This window comes from Hibiscus syriacus, unplaced genomic scaffold (genome assembly GCF_006381635.1).
Source record: "Hibiscus syriacus cultivar Baekdansim isolate YM2019G1 unplaced genomic scaffold, ASM638163v2 tig00110013_pilon, whole genome shotgun sequence".
In the NCBI taxonomy this organism is placed as follows: Eukaryota; Viridiplantae; Streptophyta; class Magnoliopsida; order Malvales; family Malvaceae; genus Hibiscus; species Hibiscus syriacus.
The window spans coordinates 2,250,697-2,267,383 of record NW_024062563.1 but is presented as its reverse complement, the minus strand read 5'-3'; the positions used below and the strand labels follow the sequence as shown (position 1 = coordinate 2,267,383).

The window sequence follows — 16,687 nt, the reverse complement described above, 5'->3', positions numbered from 1 at the left end:
TTTATCTGGTTTTTGTCATTTACTTTTTTAATATTCATTTTGAATAAATCTATTAAAAATCAAATATTGTCTAATCCATCTTTGTTTTGTAATGTGAGAATGGTTGCCATCTCTAAATTCTATTTTAATCATGCCCTTTTTATAAAAAAATATTTTTTCTTTCTTTTCAGTCAGTAGATCACAGTCAGTAGAATCAGCCAGCCTTCCTGCACCTCAAAGAAAAGAGCTTTTATTCTTCTTCCATGGGGACTTGCGCCTAAGCTTTCCCATTTCTTTAGTTCTTCAAAGTAATTTCCTGGTAATTTTCTCCCCACATTCAGTGTACGCAAAGTGAAAAAACTGGTTGCTTTACTCACTTTCCTGTTTTTCTCCTTTTCTGACCTTTTTAATCTCTGCATTGTAAAGATCCTTGATTTTTCTCAGCTAGTTTGAGCTAAAAATTCAACTTTTTTTTAGCATACTTGGTTCATAGAAGGTGGATCTGATGCTAACAAATGATGGGTGTTTCAGTTTAATAGCACTTTTGGTCTTTTTTTGTTCAAATGATCTTCAAAGTTTCTATTTTTAGTTCGTTTGTATATATTAGCTTTGTGTAACTTTTTTAATGGTTAGAGCTAATACACTATTATTTTTAGTTCGTTTGTATATATTAGCTTTGTGTAACTTTTTTAATGGTTAGAGCTAATACACTATTTTTATTTTTTTCTTTCATAATTTCTTCCTTTTTTATGTTAATGATGTCTTCTGCTTTAGTGGCTTAGTAGTGGACTGCATTTATTATTTGCCACTTTCTCTTTTTATTCTTTTGGAAACTATATACCCTTATGTTTGGCTGTTTAGAAAATGCTGGGAAATTGAAGGAAAAAAACAGCTTGCCTTTAATTTGTTGTAGGGATTTACAAGGTAGTTTTGTTGAGCTGAATGGTGGTAGTTTCGCTTTTCCCTTTTGCTAAGATTATAAGCTTGGGTTTTACTAATTACACTATTTCTTGATGCAAAGTTCCTATATTAAAATTGTAGTTGTTTCTGCATTGTAGGAATTCAACTCTCTTGTGGATTGAATAGTTTAAGATAAACATATCCTGTTGAAAACACTAGTGTTTCTCAAACAACGATGCTCGGTTCAAGTTCAAAGAGCCGGAGAGGGCCAACGATTCATGTTGATTATCTAATCCACATTCAAGAGATTAAACCTTGGCCCCCATCACAGTCTCTGAGATCGGTTCGTTCCGTACTGATTCAGTGGGAGAATGGTGAACGTAATTCGGGGTCTACCAACACTGTTTCGCCCACACCTGGTTCTGTTGCTGTTGAGGGTAAAATCGAGTTTAATGAGTCATTTAAGTTACCTGTGAATCTAGTGAAGGACGTGTCTGTTAAAGGCAAGGATGTTGATGTTTTCATGAAGAATGTCTTAGAATTGAACTTATATGAGCCGCGAAGGGAAAAGATTCAGTTGTTAGGTACTGCCATTGTGGATTTGGCGGAATGTGGTATTATTAAGGAAACATTAGACATTTTGGTTCCTATGACCAGCAAGAGGAGCATTATTAACACCGCTCAGCCAATTTTATTTCTTAAAATTGATCGAGTTTATAAGGTTCGAAACAACGCTTCATCAAGAGGCAACCTGTCTCAAGAGCACTTGTTGGACAGGAAAGGAAGCGAGACTGTTTCGGCTCTGATGGATGAAGAGTATGCCGAGGAAGCTGAGGTTGCTTCATTCACCGACGACGATGTCTCCTCACACTCGTCTCTCACTGTTTGTTCTTCAACTTTGGAATCTAATGGGGGTTCACTTCCTCAAATTGAAGAGGTAAGTTTTAGTTATTTCCTTTCTTATTGTAGATTTGTTTATAAAATGCTGGAAAAAAAATTCTGACATAGAGAATTGTTTAGGCATGATGACCCATTTCCATTGCATCTTTTTGGCGGAATGGTCTTATGGTTGGCCTAATGGGAGACCTCAATTTTTCTTTAATAAGTTAAAATACACGAGGTGATATAGTAATTGATACTGAATTGCAGAATGGATCAGTCAGTCCAATTGATTGCAAGGGAGAAGCCGTAGAGGAACATGCCCTAGCTTCACAATCGGACCTGGAAAGAACAAATGCGGGGACACAGATCACACAATGTGAAGTTCGTGAACACTCCAAAGTGACTTCATTTGAGAGCTCAGTAGATGCTTGTGCTACTGCATCCAAGTCTTATAGTACCACTTCACCTGTAGAAGATAATGTAATTAGCAACAAAATTCATTTGTCTTCATCATCCTTGGCTAATGGAAATACACAAGATGCAACCGAGACCAGCATGAAAAGATATGATCATGAAGATTTATCTCAGAATGCTCATGAAATGGTTGCCAATAAAGGAACCACAGTTACGTATGATGTTCAAAGTAAGGAAGGTACATCTGATAGTTCTAAGGCCAAAATGGAAGACTCAGCTAACAGCCCTCAGGTTGATAAGCAGGAATCTGGACCTTTTAGTGATTCTCTGGATGACAGAGAAGATGATAGGAAAGTTCTAACAAATGAAAAAATTTCCTCAAAGGAGGCTACAGATGCTGCTGATGAATATGAATGGCAAGAAAATGGACATGAAGGTCCATACATGGAAGCGAAAAGGTCATCTACTGAAGATGAACAATTGAATATTCATTCCCAAGAAAACCATTTAAGCCAAGTGAATCTTGGAACGAAGTCCAATGCCCTAAAAAGTGATAGACTAAAGCATGTGAAGTCTGTTCGATCTTCAGTGGACTCAGTTAGGAGCAATGGGTTGTTTAGCAATAACCATCTCCCAGAATTGCAGGAAGCTTGTGTTCTTGGGGATAGACAGCACGGTCCTGGAACCTTAATAAACAAATCAAGCAATGAAAGTAATGACGCTAAGGTATACCCGAAGGATACTAGAAGTGCCCTGTTGGATAAGAAAATACTGCAACTTGAAAACAAGATAATGACGCTTGAGGGAGAGTTGAGGGATGCTGCTGCCATTGAGGCTGCTCTTTTCTCAGTAGTTGCTGAGCATGGGAGCTCCAGGAATAAGGTGCATGCTCCTGCTCGGCGCCTTTCCAGGCTGTATCTTCATGTTTGTAAGGAAGGCATCCAATCAAGGAGAGCAAGTGCAGCTAGAAGTGCTGTTTCTGGGCTCGCTCTTGTTGCAAAAGCATGTGGAAATGATGTTCCAAAGTATGATCGAGTCTTACTGTTCTTGATGTTCTTCTAAGTTCTGCCTGTACATTCTTTATCATCACATTTACATTTTATGCTTCTATACTTCTATTATCTAATTGCTTTATTCTCCGTCATCTGAAACTGGATTTTCCCGAAAATTTGTTTGTACCAAGTTTTTATTGTTTACTAATGGGGGATGGTAAGTTTTTTTGGTGGGAAAGAAAGGGGAGAAAGGAGGAAACTATTATGACTTCTCATGAACTCATGTCAGATGTATGATGATTACAGGTTGACGTTTTGGTTGTCGAACTCTGTTGTGTTACGAGTAATTATAAGTGAAACTATTGGAGATTTGGATTCACAACTTTCTGCTGGACCCATGGAAAGAAATGGAGGTGGAAAGGAGAAAAAACATGCATCATCTCCGTTGAAATGGAAAGAATCCTCTTCTGGAAGAAAGGAGAGTAAACTTATGTCATATGGAAGTTTCAGTGACTGGGAGAGCCCAGTTGCCTTTACTTCAGCCCTGGTAAAGGTTGAAGCATGGATCTTTTCCAGAATCATCGAGTCTGTCTGGTGGCAGGTAGTACATTTAGACTGCGCCCCCGCGCTTTGATTAAAAAATTCCATAAAATACATGATGGCACATTGAATGTTACAAACTTGAATAGTCATCTGATCAACATATGTTCTGTATATCTACCCGCAGACTCTCACTCCACATATGCAATCAGCAGCTAGAGTCGAAATTGATAGGGGAATGGGCACTGCCTCAGGTAAAAACTTTGGGAGGGTGTCTAGCACAAGTAATCAAGACCAAATGAACTTCTCGTTAGATCATTGGAAGAGTGCTTTCAGGGATGCCTGTGAAAGACTTTGCCCGGTTCGAGCTGCGGGGCATGAATGTGGCTGCTTGCATTTGCTGTCTAGATTGGTAATGTTTTTTTGTGAGGAATTAATTAGTGGAGCACATGCATGTTACTTTGCTTCTGACCCTAATAATTCAACATTTTTCATACCAATTTTTTTACCGTTCGTTCCTTTGTCATCGTGTCAGGAACTATCACCAGTGTTGGTTCCTTTGATTATCAATTTTTTATTCTATATTAAATATGTTATAATTCATCCTTATTCATGCATTTAGATAATGGAGCAATGCGTCTCTAGACTAGACGTGGCTATGTTCAATGCTGTTCTTCGTGATTCTGGCGATGAGATCCCTACTGATCCTGTGTCTGACCCCATTAGTGATCTTCTAGTCCTTCCGATACCAGCTGGGGAAGCAAGTTTTGGTGCTGGTGCACAATTGAAAAATGCTGTAAGCTCTCATTATAAAAAAAAAAACTGTGGTGATCAATGCAAATGTGGTAATATGGAGGTTAATCCATGAGTGAGATCATTGCCTATTATGCTATCATAATTGATAACACAACCATTCCCCATCTGTAGTTAAATCTAGGTTTGCAAACTTTCGGTGTTACTTTTCCTGATTGGTGTGGGCCTATGTTGCTCCGATTCTTCATTTTATTGAAATAATTGTCCAAGTCAATATAGGTTAACCCTGGTTTCGCTCTTATGAATTTAATCAAATCTTGTTTGAATTTCATTTTTATGGATGTCAGATTGGAAACTGGTCTCGGTGGTTGACAGACCTCTTTGGTATCGATGATGAGAACGACCAGTATGGCAGTAATGACCGACAAGACACCTCTGTAAAGCCTTTCCATCTCCTTAATTCATTGAGCGATCTCATGATGCTTCCCAAGGACATGCTTTTGAGTAGATCTATCAGGGAAGAGGTTCGGCTCCCGAACTTTAGACACGCTCCAGTTTGAAATGTTTTACTTAACTGTTTATTCATGGTGTTTTTTTTTTTCAAAGGTTTGTTCAACGTTTGGTCCATCATTGATCAAAAGAGTTATTGACTATTTTGTCCCGGACGAGTTTTGCCCTGATCCGGTTCCTAATGTTGTGCTTGAAGCCCTTGAGGCTGAGGTTAGTCATAAAATCATGTCATATGTTGCTATGATTCCTCATTTTTATTCAAGTATCCGTGTACGACACATATTTTTGGATATTGACATGAGAATGACCTTCGAAAGTCCTTCCAAGTACATGGAAAAATCTGAGCCTGCACACAAGACTTGAGTAACAGACTATATATGTTTTCCATATCTAAACAAGGAACTCTAGCTTGAAATTTGAAGATATGAAGAAAACATTTGTGCTTCTATTTTGCTTCAGGATCCTGGCGAAGCCAGGGAAGGGTTTGTCACAAACTTCCCGTATGCTGCATCTCCTCCAGCTTATTTGCCACCGTCAGCATCATCTGTCGCTAGCATCATCGGCGAAGTTGGAAGCCAATCTCAGCTGAGAAGAAGTGGGTCGTCGGTCCTCAGAAAGTCATACACAAGTGATGACGAGCTCGATGAATTGAATTCTCCCTTGGCTTCAATCTTCATTGATGGTTTCCGATCATCATCGGTTCAATCAAAGCCTAACTGGATATCAAAGGGAAACTACCAAAATGCTATTAGGTATGAACTCCTAAGAGATGTATGGATGAAATCCGAATGATTTGTACATTTTATTACGTCAATGAATGTATAAATGGTTGACAATGATTATGTAGGTAACTTTTGGTTCCTTATTAATTGAAGTTTCTGTATATAGAAAATATCACTTTAGCGTTTAGAATTTCATATGGTGACTGCCATTTTTATCTATCCATGTTTGAATATGTGAAATACAATGTCGTTTTGTGTGGCGTCCTAACGGTTTAGAGATATAATTCAAAATTTAATGCTATAATTGGTGAAATTGAAAGTTCACTTGTATAAATAAGTGTTCCATTATTTAGATAATAGAGTAACATAATGGATGTAGGGCACATGAACCATTCAACAAGGTCCATTGATGGCTAACCCTTGTCGAAGGCATAGGCTATCTCAAGAAGGGTAGGCTCTGACCCCTCTAATCCCCCTCCGAAACAAATTCTGAAAGGCACCTCTTCGCAGGCTATCTCAAGAAGGGTAGGCTCTGACCCCTCTAATCCTCCTCCGAAACAAATTCTGAAAGGCACCACTTCGCTATTATATCCGACCAAATTCCGAAAGGCACCCCTTCGCTATTATATCCGATCGGAACGATGATACCAGGGTATTGACCCTTTGTGAGAATAGACGAAGCTGAATTAAATGGTGATAGCAAGGCGTCTAACTTTTTCTGTCATTAATTTCTCCATTCCATCTATCGACATTTTCGCTAATTCTAGTATCGCTTTCGTCTCTCTTTGGCCGATGCCATTCTTAGCTTTGGCATCAAGGAAGTACTCTTGCCCGTATTCCTACGTTTTTTACTGCATTATATAACCGAAACCCAAGCATCAAATATTCTCGCTTTGTTCGAATGATCGGAAAATAGAGCAATATAAGTTGAAATACTCACCAATTCTGAAAATTTGTCGTTGAATGCAATGAGATCTTTCAAGGATCGCGCTGGAGATAACACAAGTTCTTTTAGGTAAGAATTTATGGCCAATTTGAACTCAGCTGTAATTGCTAGAGCTTCATAATCTGTGCTGGTGCTACATGCACTCAAATACTTGGACGCATTCACGTTTTCTACCAAAACTGCAACCTTTTGCCTTGTATCGAAATTGAACTAATTGATGATAGTTGGATGGTGCTAATATGAGAAATTTGTTATCTATTTTGATTAGTGTTTAAATTATACATTAATTTATGATTAATTATTCCTTGATTAGATAATTTTAGTTGCTAACTTGGGTCTTTTCATTCATTTTCGATGCAAGACATTGAATTCCAGAAATTATGCTAAGAACAACAAAATCGTGCAAGTTTTGATTTTTTTTTCTGGATTCATGGCCGGATTAGTGGGCACGACTTAGGACATAACACACTCGACATGACATCTAGTCAGCACTGACATAGCAATGATGTGGCAGCTGACATGGCGCCCACTCAACAACTTTTAGAAGGCCCAATTAGTAGCTTCTAAAAGATGGATGGGCAGGAGGAGCATTTCAAGCAATTTAGAATTCAAGTCTTTAGGATTTATATTTTTATTTTTAGGATTTAAATTTCAATAATTATCTTTTATTTTTCATCTTATTTTTAGAGTTTTTAGAAGGCTATAAATACTCCTCGGGATAAGCCTAATAGAATCATCCTTATTTCTTTCTTTCTTTCTTTTGAAAGGAAAAGTTTTGTATGAATTTATTAGGTTAGGTCACATACAAAACCGGACAGGACATTGTCTCATTAAAAAAACCTTCCTAAGCCAAAATAGAGAAAAAAGAGTGCACCATGTCCTATCACCATTTGATACCAGAACACACAATAATGCAGAAAATGGTAACACACCACCCTCCCATTACATAAGCAAACAAAACAATCCTCACCTAAAACCAATAATTCGACCGTAACTAGAAGCAAAGAATGAACATGAATTCATCTCTCCAAAACAGCTTGAAGTCGAGCTGTCCAAACATCCAGGACATTCGAACCGCCGACCTCAATATGGAAAATCACAACAACACACAACTACAGCAGTAGCACAATCTCACATGAGTCACCAGCGTCCATGCAAAAGACCTATATGGAAGAAGAAGTGGCAGCCAAGCAAATGCCGAAACCAACATAACAGAATGTAACCAACGTACCAACCCCCACTCCACCCAACGACATCCAAAAAACAGTAAAGGCCACCCTAATAAATTCCAACAAAGCTGAAACTAGTTGCTTAACATTCATGGGAAAACAAACTGGGGAAGGACCATCAAAACGAGTGTCCACAGAAATGCAAACCATTGCCTCCGTTGGTTGATAAAGGTCCCAAAAAGCATGATCTTTCCATTTATGCCTTGAAGCTATGATTTTAACCCATTCAAATAAAAGAAATATGGGCTAAATACTGAATCAATTCATAAGCAGCACCCCAAAAAACAACCAACAGGTCCCACACAATAGCTACAAAAACTAGCGCGAGACACATGAGTAACAATCCACCAACCCAACAGTCGAATGCCGAATGCGTCAGTAACACCACCGGTACACCAGCCTAACACCCAGCAAAATGAACAGGAGAACCAAACCAGAACCCAGGGAGAGTGCTTTCCCAGATTATCGCTAAACAAATACATCATCACAGCTGCTGCAAATTTGGCCAACGGATGAAATCCACGATACTAAAAATATCACTAGGTCACTTGCTTTTACATCAATGTCCAACCCCGCATAAGATTAATTCAAATAGTTGGCTTTCACAACAAGGTTTACCATTAAACAATACGTTATTCCGATACAACCATATGGACCACAAGATTACAAACAGAGCCAAGTTCCATATTGGCCACGAGGCTCTCTTCACCAGCTGTGAGTTCCAAGAACAAATAAGACCTTTTACATTTGCCGGCATAATAAATATGATCGACCAGCAAGAGCACCACCTTTGCCAAATCCTCCAAACTGTGCTGCAGTGACAAAATAAGTGTTCAACCGATTCCACCTCTTCACGACATAACACACACATGCTAGAAACAATATTAATACCACGCTTTTCTAGTTCAACAAGAGTCGGAACCCTTTGAAGCACTAGTCTCCACACGAAAGCCTCCACCTTAAGAGGAGCAAGATTAACCCATACCGGTTTCCACACTGGATCTTTATCATGTCCTTCACATATAACTCTATTATAGAAGTCTCTGGAAGAATACATACCATCACCGGAGAGTTTCCATACTAGGTGGTCATATGGCTCGCTTTCGCCTTCGATATCATTAATCACCCTGTAAAACTCGTCCCAAATGGGAATTTCCCATTCAAACAAAGGCCTACGCAGCTCAATATTCCAATGCCAAACTCCATTTTGCTTAGAACCGAATGAACTAATTTTTTTTCGGATTTTTTAACAGCGATAGAATAAATTCGGGGAAAACGGCTTTTAATGAAGTAACCTCAGACTAGTGGTCCTCCCAAAATTCAATAGCACTGCCATCTCCAAAAGAGCACCGAGTATTTGCTGTGAATACGCTAACCTCCCTCGAAAGCAAAGTGGAGATATTCCTCCACATCCAGGATGCACGTCGCGGAATAAAAGGCCTTGGGATCAAGGAATGTTGATCATACCCGTATTTAGCCACAATTACCTTCCTCCACAAGCTGTGATCATCCGAGCCGAACCTCCAAAGCCATTTGTTGAGCAGAGCCCGATTCTTTAGTTTCAAATCAAACGGCCCTAATCCCCCGAACTCTTTTGGCTTGCACACATTGTCCCATTTCACCCAGTGAATCACTCTTTTGGAATTAGAGCCCCATAAAAACCTTGTTATCAAACTATTCAATTTAGAAACTACGGCACACGACATCTGGAATAAGGATATATAGTAAGATGGTACATTGAAAAGAACTGATTTAATTAGTGTTATGCGCTCGCCAAAGGAGAGTAACTTGCTCTTCCAGCCATCCAGTCTAGTCCTCACTTTATCCAATATGGGGTTCCATAGTTCTAAAGAATTCCTACGAAAACCCAAAAGGAGACCCAAGCATTTCGTGGGAAAGGAATCCACACCACACTTTAGAGCGACAGCCCACTCCGAACATTATATATTACTCACACCAATACCATATACTTTCTGTAAATGAACTGAACGTTCAGTGAACCGTTCATGAACTGTGCGGCGGGAAGTTCATTGAACATGAACAAGATTTTGCGTTCGTTTAATTAAATGAACGAACACGAACAAAGGACTCGTTCGTTCATTTACGTTCGTGAACGTTCGATTATATGTTCGTTTATGTTCATTCATTTATGTTCATTTATGTTCGTTCATTTATGTTCGAACAAAGGACAAGTTGAATATGTTACGAGGATTATTGAAGTTGTTTGGATTTCAAGAAGATTGTTTTGTTGAACAAATTAAACTTTAAAACTTTATTATGTTCATATAGCTTATTTATGATTTATGTATGTTTTTGTCGTATTCGAACTAATTAACTCTAAAGTTGCAGGTTATATTAAAGAATTTTAAGTTGTTATTCTTGTTGTTTACTTTTTTTACATTCATTTGTTGTGTCCGAATAAGTTTTTTTTTTTTGTGTTTGTGTTGTTCGTTTATGTTCATTTATTATGTTAATTTATGTTCGTTTATGAACGAACATGAACAAGCTATATTCCTTAATGAACGAACATGAGCAAAAAAAAATTTGTTCATTTATGTTCATGTCCATTTATGTTCGTGTCCGTTTATGTTCGTTTATTTATTAAATGAACGAACATGAACATACCTCCGTTCGTGTGCGTTCGGTTCGTTTACATGCATACTTTAGACATATTCATGTTGAGAGATATCCCAAATGGATCTCGTGCACCGGGACCGGATGTCTTTAATTTAACCTTTTTTTAGTTTAATAAAAAATCATTTTCTTTAATTTTCTTTCAAATCGAGGGCTAAAGCGATGACTCAATTCCAAAGTGAGAATTGAAAAGCATTTGAATAACTTTGGAATATCTCTCTCAATCTCTGTGCTTATTTTCGAAATCAAAACAGTTTTCAAAATCAAATATTGACTTTGGTCAAGATGTTATTGCGATTAAATGTGTGGAGGAATGATAGACTTATTGAAAGCACATTTCACTTGACAATATTGCCTTGCTAAGAGGAATTTGAGATCGAAATTAGTAGTTATTGAGACAACAATCCGAGTCGGTCTTCACGAACTTAACAGTTATTGATCTACGACAATTGATGTTGATTAGATCAATTTTCGAATCCAGAATCAAAGATTGCCTTGGGTATTCGATACACAAAGAAGAGTCACGAGGATTGCCCTTATAGATAAAGGTGGTGTTTGTTTTTGCAGAGGTAAAAGATCTGCAGTCTGCGAACCACATCTGCAGGCATCTGCAACAGAAGAGGTGGACCAAAAGTCTGTAGTCTGCAAGAAAAAGACTGTTTGTTTTTTAACGTCTACAGACTGCTAAAATGAACTGAAATATAAATAAACTGATTTTTTTAAACTTAAAAGAGTTTTGCAATACTGAGATTTAAATAATTTTAGTTTTACAATAATGAAATTTAAATAATCCATACAACTACAATAATAAATTATTTAAAATAAATTAATCCATATTTTAAAATAAATCAATCCATACTAATAAATTATTTAAAATAAATCAATCCATACAACTATAATAATAAATCAATCCATATTTTAAAATAAATCAATTCATAAAAATAAATTATTTAAAATAAATCAATCTATACTAATAAATTATTTAAAATAAATCAATCCATATTTTAAAATAAATCAATTCATACTAATAAATTATTTAAAATAAATCAATCCATATTTTAAAATAAATCAATCCATACTAATAAATTATTTAAAATAAATCAATCCATACAACTACAATAATAAATCAATCTATATTTTAAAATAAATCAATCCATACAAATAAATTATTTAAAATAAATCAATCCATACTAATAAATTATTTAAAATAAATCAATCCATACTAATAAATTATACTTCATCCACTTCTTGGCTCAAGGGTTAAACAAAGCACGGATAAATCAATAAGTTTCCCTAGTCTCTGTGGGATCGACCTTTACTTCTCTTTTACTACGTTAAATTTCCTTTATTTATTAATTAAGAAGAAAAAATTATTTTGACGCCAAAAATGACAATGTCAAATTGGCGCCGTTGCTGGGGACTAAAGGCAAGTTACTGATTTCTTTCTTTCTTTATTTTTAATTTATGACCAGGAAGTGGAGGAAGCATCTATCTCAGAACCTCTAGTCTGAATCAGGTCATCGAGCTAATGACGTTAAAAATTGTGCTTTGTGGGAGGTAACCCATTTTTATTTTTATTTTCCTTTTGTTCAATTTTTATTTTTAATTTTATTTTTCTGATTTATTTTTTTATTTTTCTTTGAATTTTCAAGTACTCGTTATTCCTACTAGAATTTTAAGCAAGATGAAATCAAGAATTGTTCGAACCGAAAGCGAAAAAAATGGCGAAAACCCGACCCCAAGGCATGAAGAGATCGTGCGGCGTCAAACAAAGGAAGAATCATTCTGAAAAAAAGGAAACATAACTTCAAAATACATTGTTCGAACAGTGCAGAAAAAACTGATTTGGTTCGAACTGTGCAGTGCAGGAAAAAAACAGTGCAGAAAAGTTCGAATATAACAGTGCAGAAAAAAATATAGCACATATTTGAATGAGCAGAAAAACCAGTGCACTATTTGAACAGTAGAAAACAACATTACAATTTTGATTCGAACAGTGAAAAATAGCAATACAATTTTGGTTCAATAGTGAGAGAAACAACAATACAATTTTGGTTCGAATAGCAGTATAGTTTTGGTTTAAACAATAAAAAAATAGTAGTACAGTTTTGGTTCGAATAGTGAGGGAAAAAAAGAAAAGATGATAAAGCTTGATTGAATTATTTTCTTGAGTCTACTTCCTTTTAGAATAAAATCTTGGAATGATCTATTCTTTTCATGATTTTTGTTTAATAGAAAATTTTAATATATCTTCTAGTGGCTTCTCAATTGGACATTATACTCTACAACAGTTCATCTCGACGCAGCCGGGCCACAGTCACTACTAGATCAGGGAGTATTCATTTTCCCTTTCTTTTGCTTTATATTTTAATTTACGTTTGAGACAATACGATTTAAGTGAGGGAGGAGGGATTGCATGTTGAATTTCACCTCACTTGTCGAATGATTGAACTTAAGATATTTTGATCTTGATATGTTAAGTTGTTTGTTGCCTATTCTTTTATTTATTTGATTACTTTATCTTTTTCGATGAATTCTTTAATCTTGTTTTGAGTTGAAAATTAGATGCATGATAGTTAATTGGCATAACTAGTGATTTTTTATGAAAATTTTGACATTCCATGATTTATTGGTTGAATTGATGCTAGACTTGATACATTGAGCCAATTTTGTGAGCTTTGAGCCTATTGAGCATACATGTTTCATTCTTGCTCTTTGTTTCTTTGTGTGTACCAAACTAGTTTTTAACATTCTAGAACTTGTGGTGGAATACTAGTTGAGACAACATGCTTGAATTTGATGTTTTTAGTATGATTGAGGCATTTAGGATTAACCCTTTCATTACCCAAAAAGCCTACCCTTTAATTTATCCCTTAGTAAACCACATTTGAGCCTATTTCCCTTCGTTTGATTTTCATCTCACCATATTAAACTCGAAGTCTTTCTTTTTATTTTTCTCTCTCTTTTCACACTCTTGCCGAGACTTGAGATCTTGTATCATTCTTGTCCCATGAAGGAAAAAAAAAAGAAAAAGGAAACGAAAAAAAAATTTCGTAAAAAAATAGTACAATGTTCACTGTTTCGAACAGCCAAAAAAGGGGGGGGGAAGAAAAAAAGACCCTTTGTTCGAGTGAAAAAAGAAGACGGAAAAATTGATTGTTTCAATTGCCTTTCATCTATTCTTTTTTCTTATTTTATTTTTCATTTTAAACATTTTTTTGGCCTTTTTCTCTACCCATACCTTAGCCAAGTTATAACCCAGATTAAAGACCTCTTGACTTTTGCATCTTATTCAATTTAAAGTAGTCGAGATTGGATTTAATCACAAGCTTATGGTAATGCTTTGACTTGTTCTAGCTTGAGCGTTTCTTTGTCTTTAAACACTTGAATGAAATAAGTGAATCCTTTGTGAGGGTATTGAGTCTTGCATCATGAGATTAGTGAGCTATCAAAATGTCTTGTTTTGATTTAACTTATTTCTTAGCTTTGCCACATGCTTGATTGTTTTCTAATTACAATTCATTGTCTTGATTTTGGTTCATTGGATGATTAAAGTATGATGTGAGTTATAGAATGGAAACTATTGATTTTAGCAAGTTAATTGAGAAATGCTTGAGGACAAGCATTAGATAAGTGATGGAGAATTTGATTAGTGTTTAAATTATACATTATTTTATGATTAATTACTCCTTGATTAGATAATTTTAGTTGCTAACTTGGGCCTTTTCATTCATTTTCGATATAGGACATTGAATTTCCAGAAATTATGCTAAGAACAACAAAATTGTGTAATTTTTTATTTTTTGGATTCATGGCCGGATTAGTGGGTACGACTTGGGACATGACACACCAGACATGGCATCTAGGCAGCGCTGACGTGGTGATGATGTGGCAGTTGACGTGGTGATAACATGACAGCTGACGTGGCATATGACATGGCGCCCAATCAACAACTTTTAGAAGGCCCACTCAGTAGCTTCTAAAAGATGGATGGACAGTTAGAGCATTTCAAGCAATTTAAAATTCAATTTTTTAGGATTTATCTTTTTATTTTTAGTAATTAAATTTAAATAATTATCTTTTATTTTTTAGCCTATTTTTCGGGTTTTTAGAAGGCTATAAATACCCTTTGGGGTAAGCCTAATGGAATCATCCTTTATTTTTTCTTTAGTTTAATAAAAAAAGTATTTTCTTTTCATTTTCTTTCAAGCCAAGGGCTAAAGCGATGACTCAATTCCAACGTGAGAATTGAAAAGCACTTGAATAACTTTGGAATACCTCTCTCAATCTATGTGCTTATTTTAAAAATCAAAACAGTTTTCAAAATCAAAGATTGATTTTAATTAATATGTTGTTGCGATTAAATGTGTGGGAGGAATGATCGACTTATTGAAAGCACATTCGACTTCTTGGGAACACACTTTGCAAGATTGCCTTGCTAAAAGGGAATTGAGATCGAAATTAGTAGTTATTGAAACAACAATCTGAGTCGGTCTTCACGAACTGAAACGGTTATTGATCTACGACAATTGATGATCAAATCAATTTCCGAAATCGGAATCAAAGATTGCCTTGGGTATTTGGTATACAAAGAAGAGTCATGAGGATTGCCCTTGTAGACAAAGTAACCGACTTGAATCTCGAAGGGAAAATATAATTCGATGATTCGAAGGAAATTGAGTCAAAGTGAAAGCCTAAAGTTGATTTTACCATATTAAATTTTATTTTAAATTTATTTTAAATTTTTTTAATCTTCTTTGAAATATTTTTTTCTTTTATTTTATTTCTCTTCATCTATAAATCCCCACAATTACTCAAATTCTACTACATCCACCTCTTGGTTCAAAGATTAAATAAAACACGAACAAATCAGGAAATTTCCTTAGTCTCTGTGGGGTCGACCCTCACTTCTCTTTTACTACGTTAAATTTCCTTTATTTATTATTTGAGAAGAAAAAATTATTTTGAAGCAAAAAACAACAGCACAATATTTTGATACCTTAAAGTGGATAAATGAACCTCAAAAGCTTCAGAGTAAACATATCCTTTATCAAAATTGATGAATTCATTCCTGAATAGGCCCAATCTTTTCCCTTTGAGACCATCAATCTTTAGAAAGTGCCTGTAGCCACAACTTGGAATGTACTTTGATGCTTCAATGATGGCATTACCATTATAATCTAAGCCTGCAATGGCATCCATGACGTATACCGTATCAGCCACTATTCTCCACATGGGTCTGTTTCAGTTCAACGGTATGATATTACACAAGATTTTATGTTAGGGACGAATTTATAAAATGTTAAGAGCCGAAAAAATATTATCAACAGAAGATACAATGAAGGCTTAAGTGTCACTTTTGCACATGTAGTAAACTTAATTTATCAATTTCATCTCTATCAGTTTTTGCATCAATTTAACTCTTAAATTTGTTTAGGGTATTCATCATAGCCCTTAAAGTCAGTGGACTGTATTGACTAATAGAATTGTAAGTCTTTTATGTTTGTGGATTAATGGATTATGTTAAAATATGTATTAGATACAATGATTAGAACAAATTTTTAAAATTTTATTATTTATTTCAATGAGATTAAGGGATTAAGTCAGTTTTTGAAAGTTTTTTAACTGTTATATTTAGTAAATATTTGAGTATTTGTTTTTTTAATACATGTCATGTCATTATCAAATCACGTCAGTAATATTGGTTGATCTAAAATTGTTGGTGTTGATAAACGCAAAAGATCAAGAGTTCTATTAGTCAAAACGAGTTTCGAGAGTTAGAATGAACACTCTAAACAACTTTGAGGGCTAAATTGATTTAAAAAATGATAGAGGCAAAATTGATAAATTAAATTAACTATATGAGAAAAAATAACCTTTAAACCTACAAAAAATATCTAAATTATAGAGAATTTAAAATTTTCAGTTCCGCCCACCCCGATCCACCCCTTATTGTAGTTATGCGTTAGCATTACTTATGGCTTGGGATGATTAATAGGTGTCCTGTCTGGGAGTGATGGGGATGACACCTATCGGTCTCAGTGTCATCCCCGAGTGTTGCTGTTTCCAGATTTGCCGCTGCTGCTATGGCTGATCCACTACTTGACCCGCATGGAGCTTTTGATATATTATAAGGATTCTGCGTAACAATAAAAAATGTTACCAATGGTCCAATACCATTCATTT

The 16,687-nt window shown here is 35.6% G+C and overlaps 2 protein-coding genes across 2 annotated transcripts; one reads left to right on the top strand and one right to left on the bottom strand.

Annotated features, from left to right (window-relative positions):
* Nucleotides 1–200: 200 nt before the first annotated feature.
* Nucleotides 201–5,847, top strand: LOC120212512. Its single transcript, XM_039210792.1, has 9 exons — nt 201–298; nt 1,038–1,816; nt 2,029–3,200; nt 3,474–3,768; nt 3,895–4,119; nt 4,330–4,503; nt 4,808–4,984; nt 5,067–5,180; nt 5,430–5,847. Exons 2-9 carry the CDS (start codon nt 1,115–1,117, stop codon nt 5,760–5,762), a joined length of 3,192 nt encoding a protein of 1,063 aa, XP_039066723.1. The 5' UTR covers nt 201–298; nt 1,038–1,114; the 3' UTR covers nt 5,763–5,847.
* A 496-nt stretch (nt 5,848–6,343) lies between these two features.
* Nucleotides 6,344–15,733, bottom strand: LOC120212336 (probable amidase At4g34880). The gene is made up of 3 exons (XM_039210683.1): nt 15,501–15,733; nt 6,633–6,831; nt 6,344–6,543 (listed from the first exon to the last, which is right to left on the bottom strand). Exons 1-3 carry the CDS (start codon nt 15,701–15,703, stop codon nt 6,541–6,543), a joined length of 405 nt encoding a protein of 134 aa, XP_039066614.1. The 5' UTR covers nt 15,704–15,733; the 3' UTR covers nt 6,344–6,540.
* Nucleotides 15,734–16,687: the final 954 nt, after the last annotated feature.

Excerpts from the sequence above, each read along its gene's own strand:
- LOC120212512 (XM_039210792.1), top strand. The coding sequence starts at position 1,115 with ATGCTCGGTTCAAGTTCAAAGAGCCGGAGAGGGCCAACGATTCATGTT. Across the intron at positions 3,769-3,894 it reads TCGAGTCTGTCTGGTGGCAG|ACTCTCACTCCACATATGCA; the intron begins GTAGTACATTTA and ends ATCTACCCGCAG. Across the intron at positions 4,120-4,329 it reads TGCATTTGCTGTCTAGATTG|ATAATGGAGCAATGCGTCTC; the intron begins GTAATGTTTTTT and ends TCATGCATTTAG.
- LOC120212336 (XM_039210683.1), bottom strand. The coding sequence starts at position 15,703 with ATGGATGCCATTGCAGGCTTAGATTATAATGGTAATGCCATCATTGAA. Across the intron at positions 6,832-15,500 it reads GTTCATTTATCCACTTTAAG|GCAAAAGGTTGCAGTTTTGG; the intron begins GTATCAAAATAT and ends TTTCGATACAAG.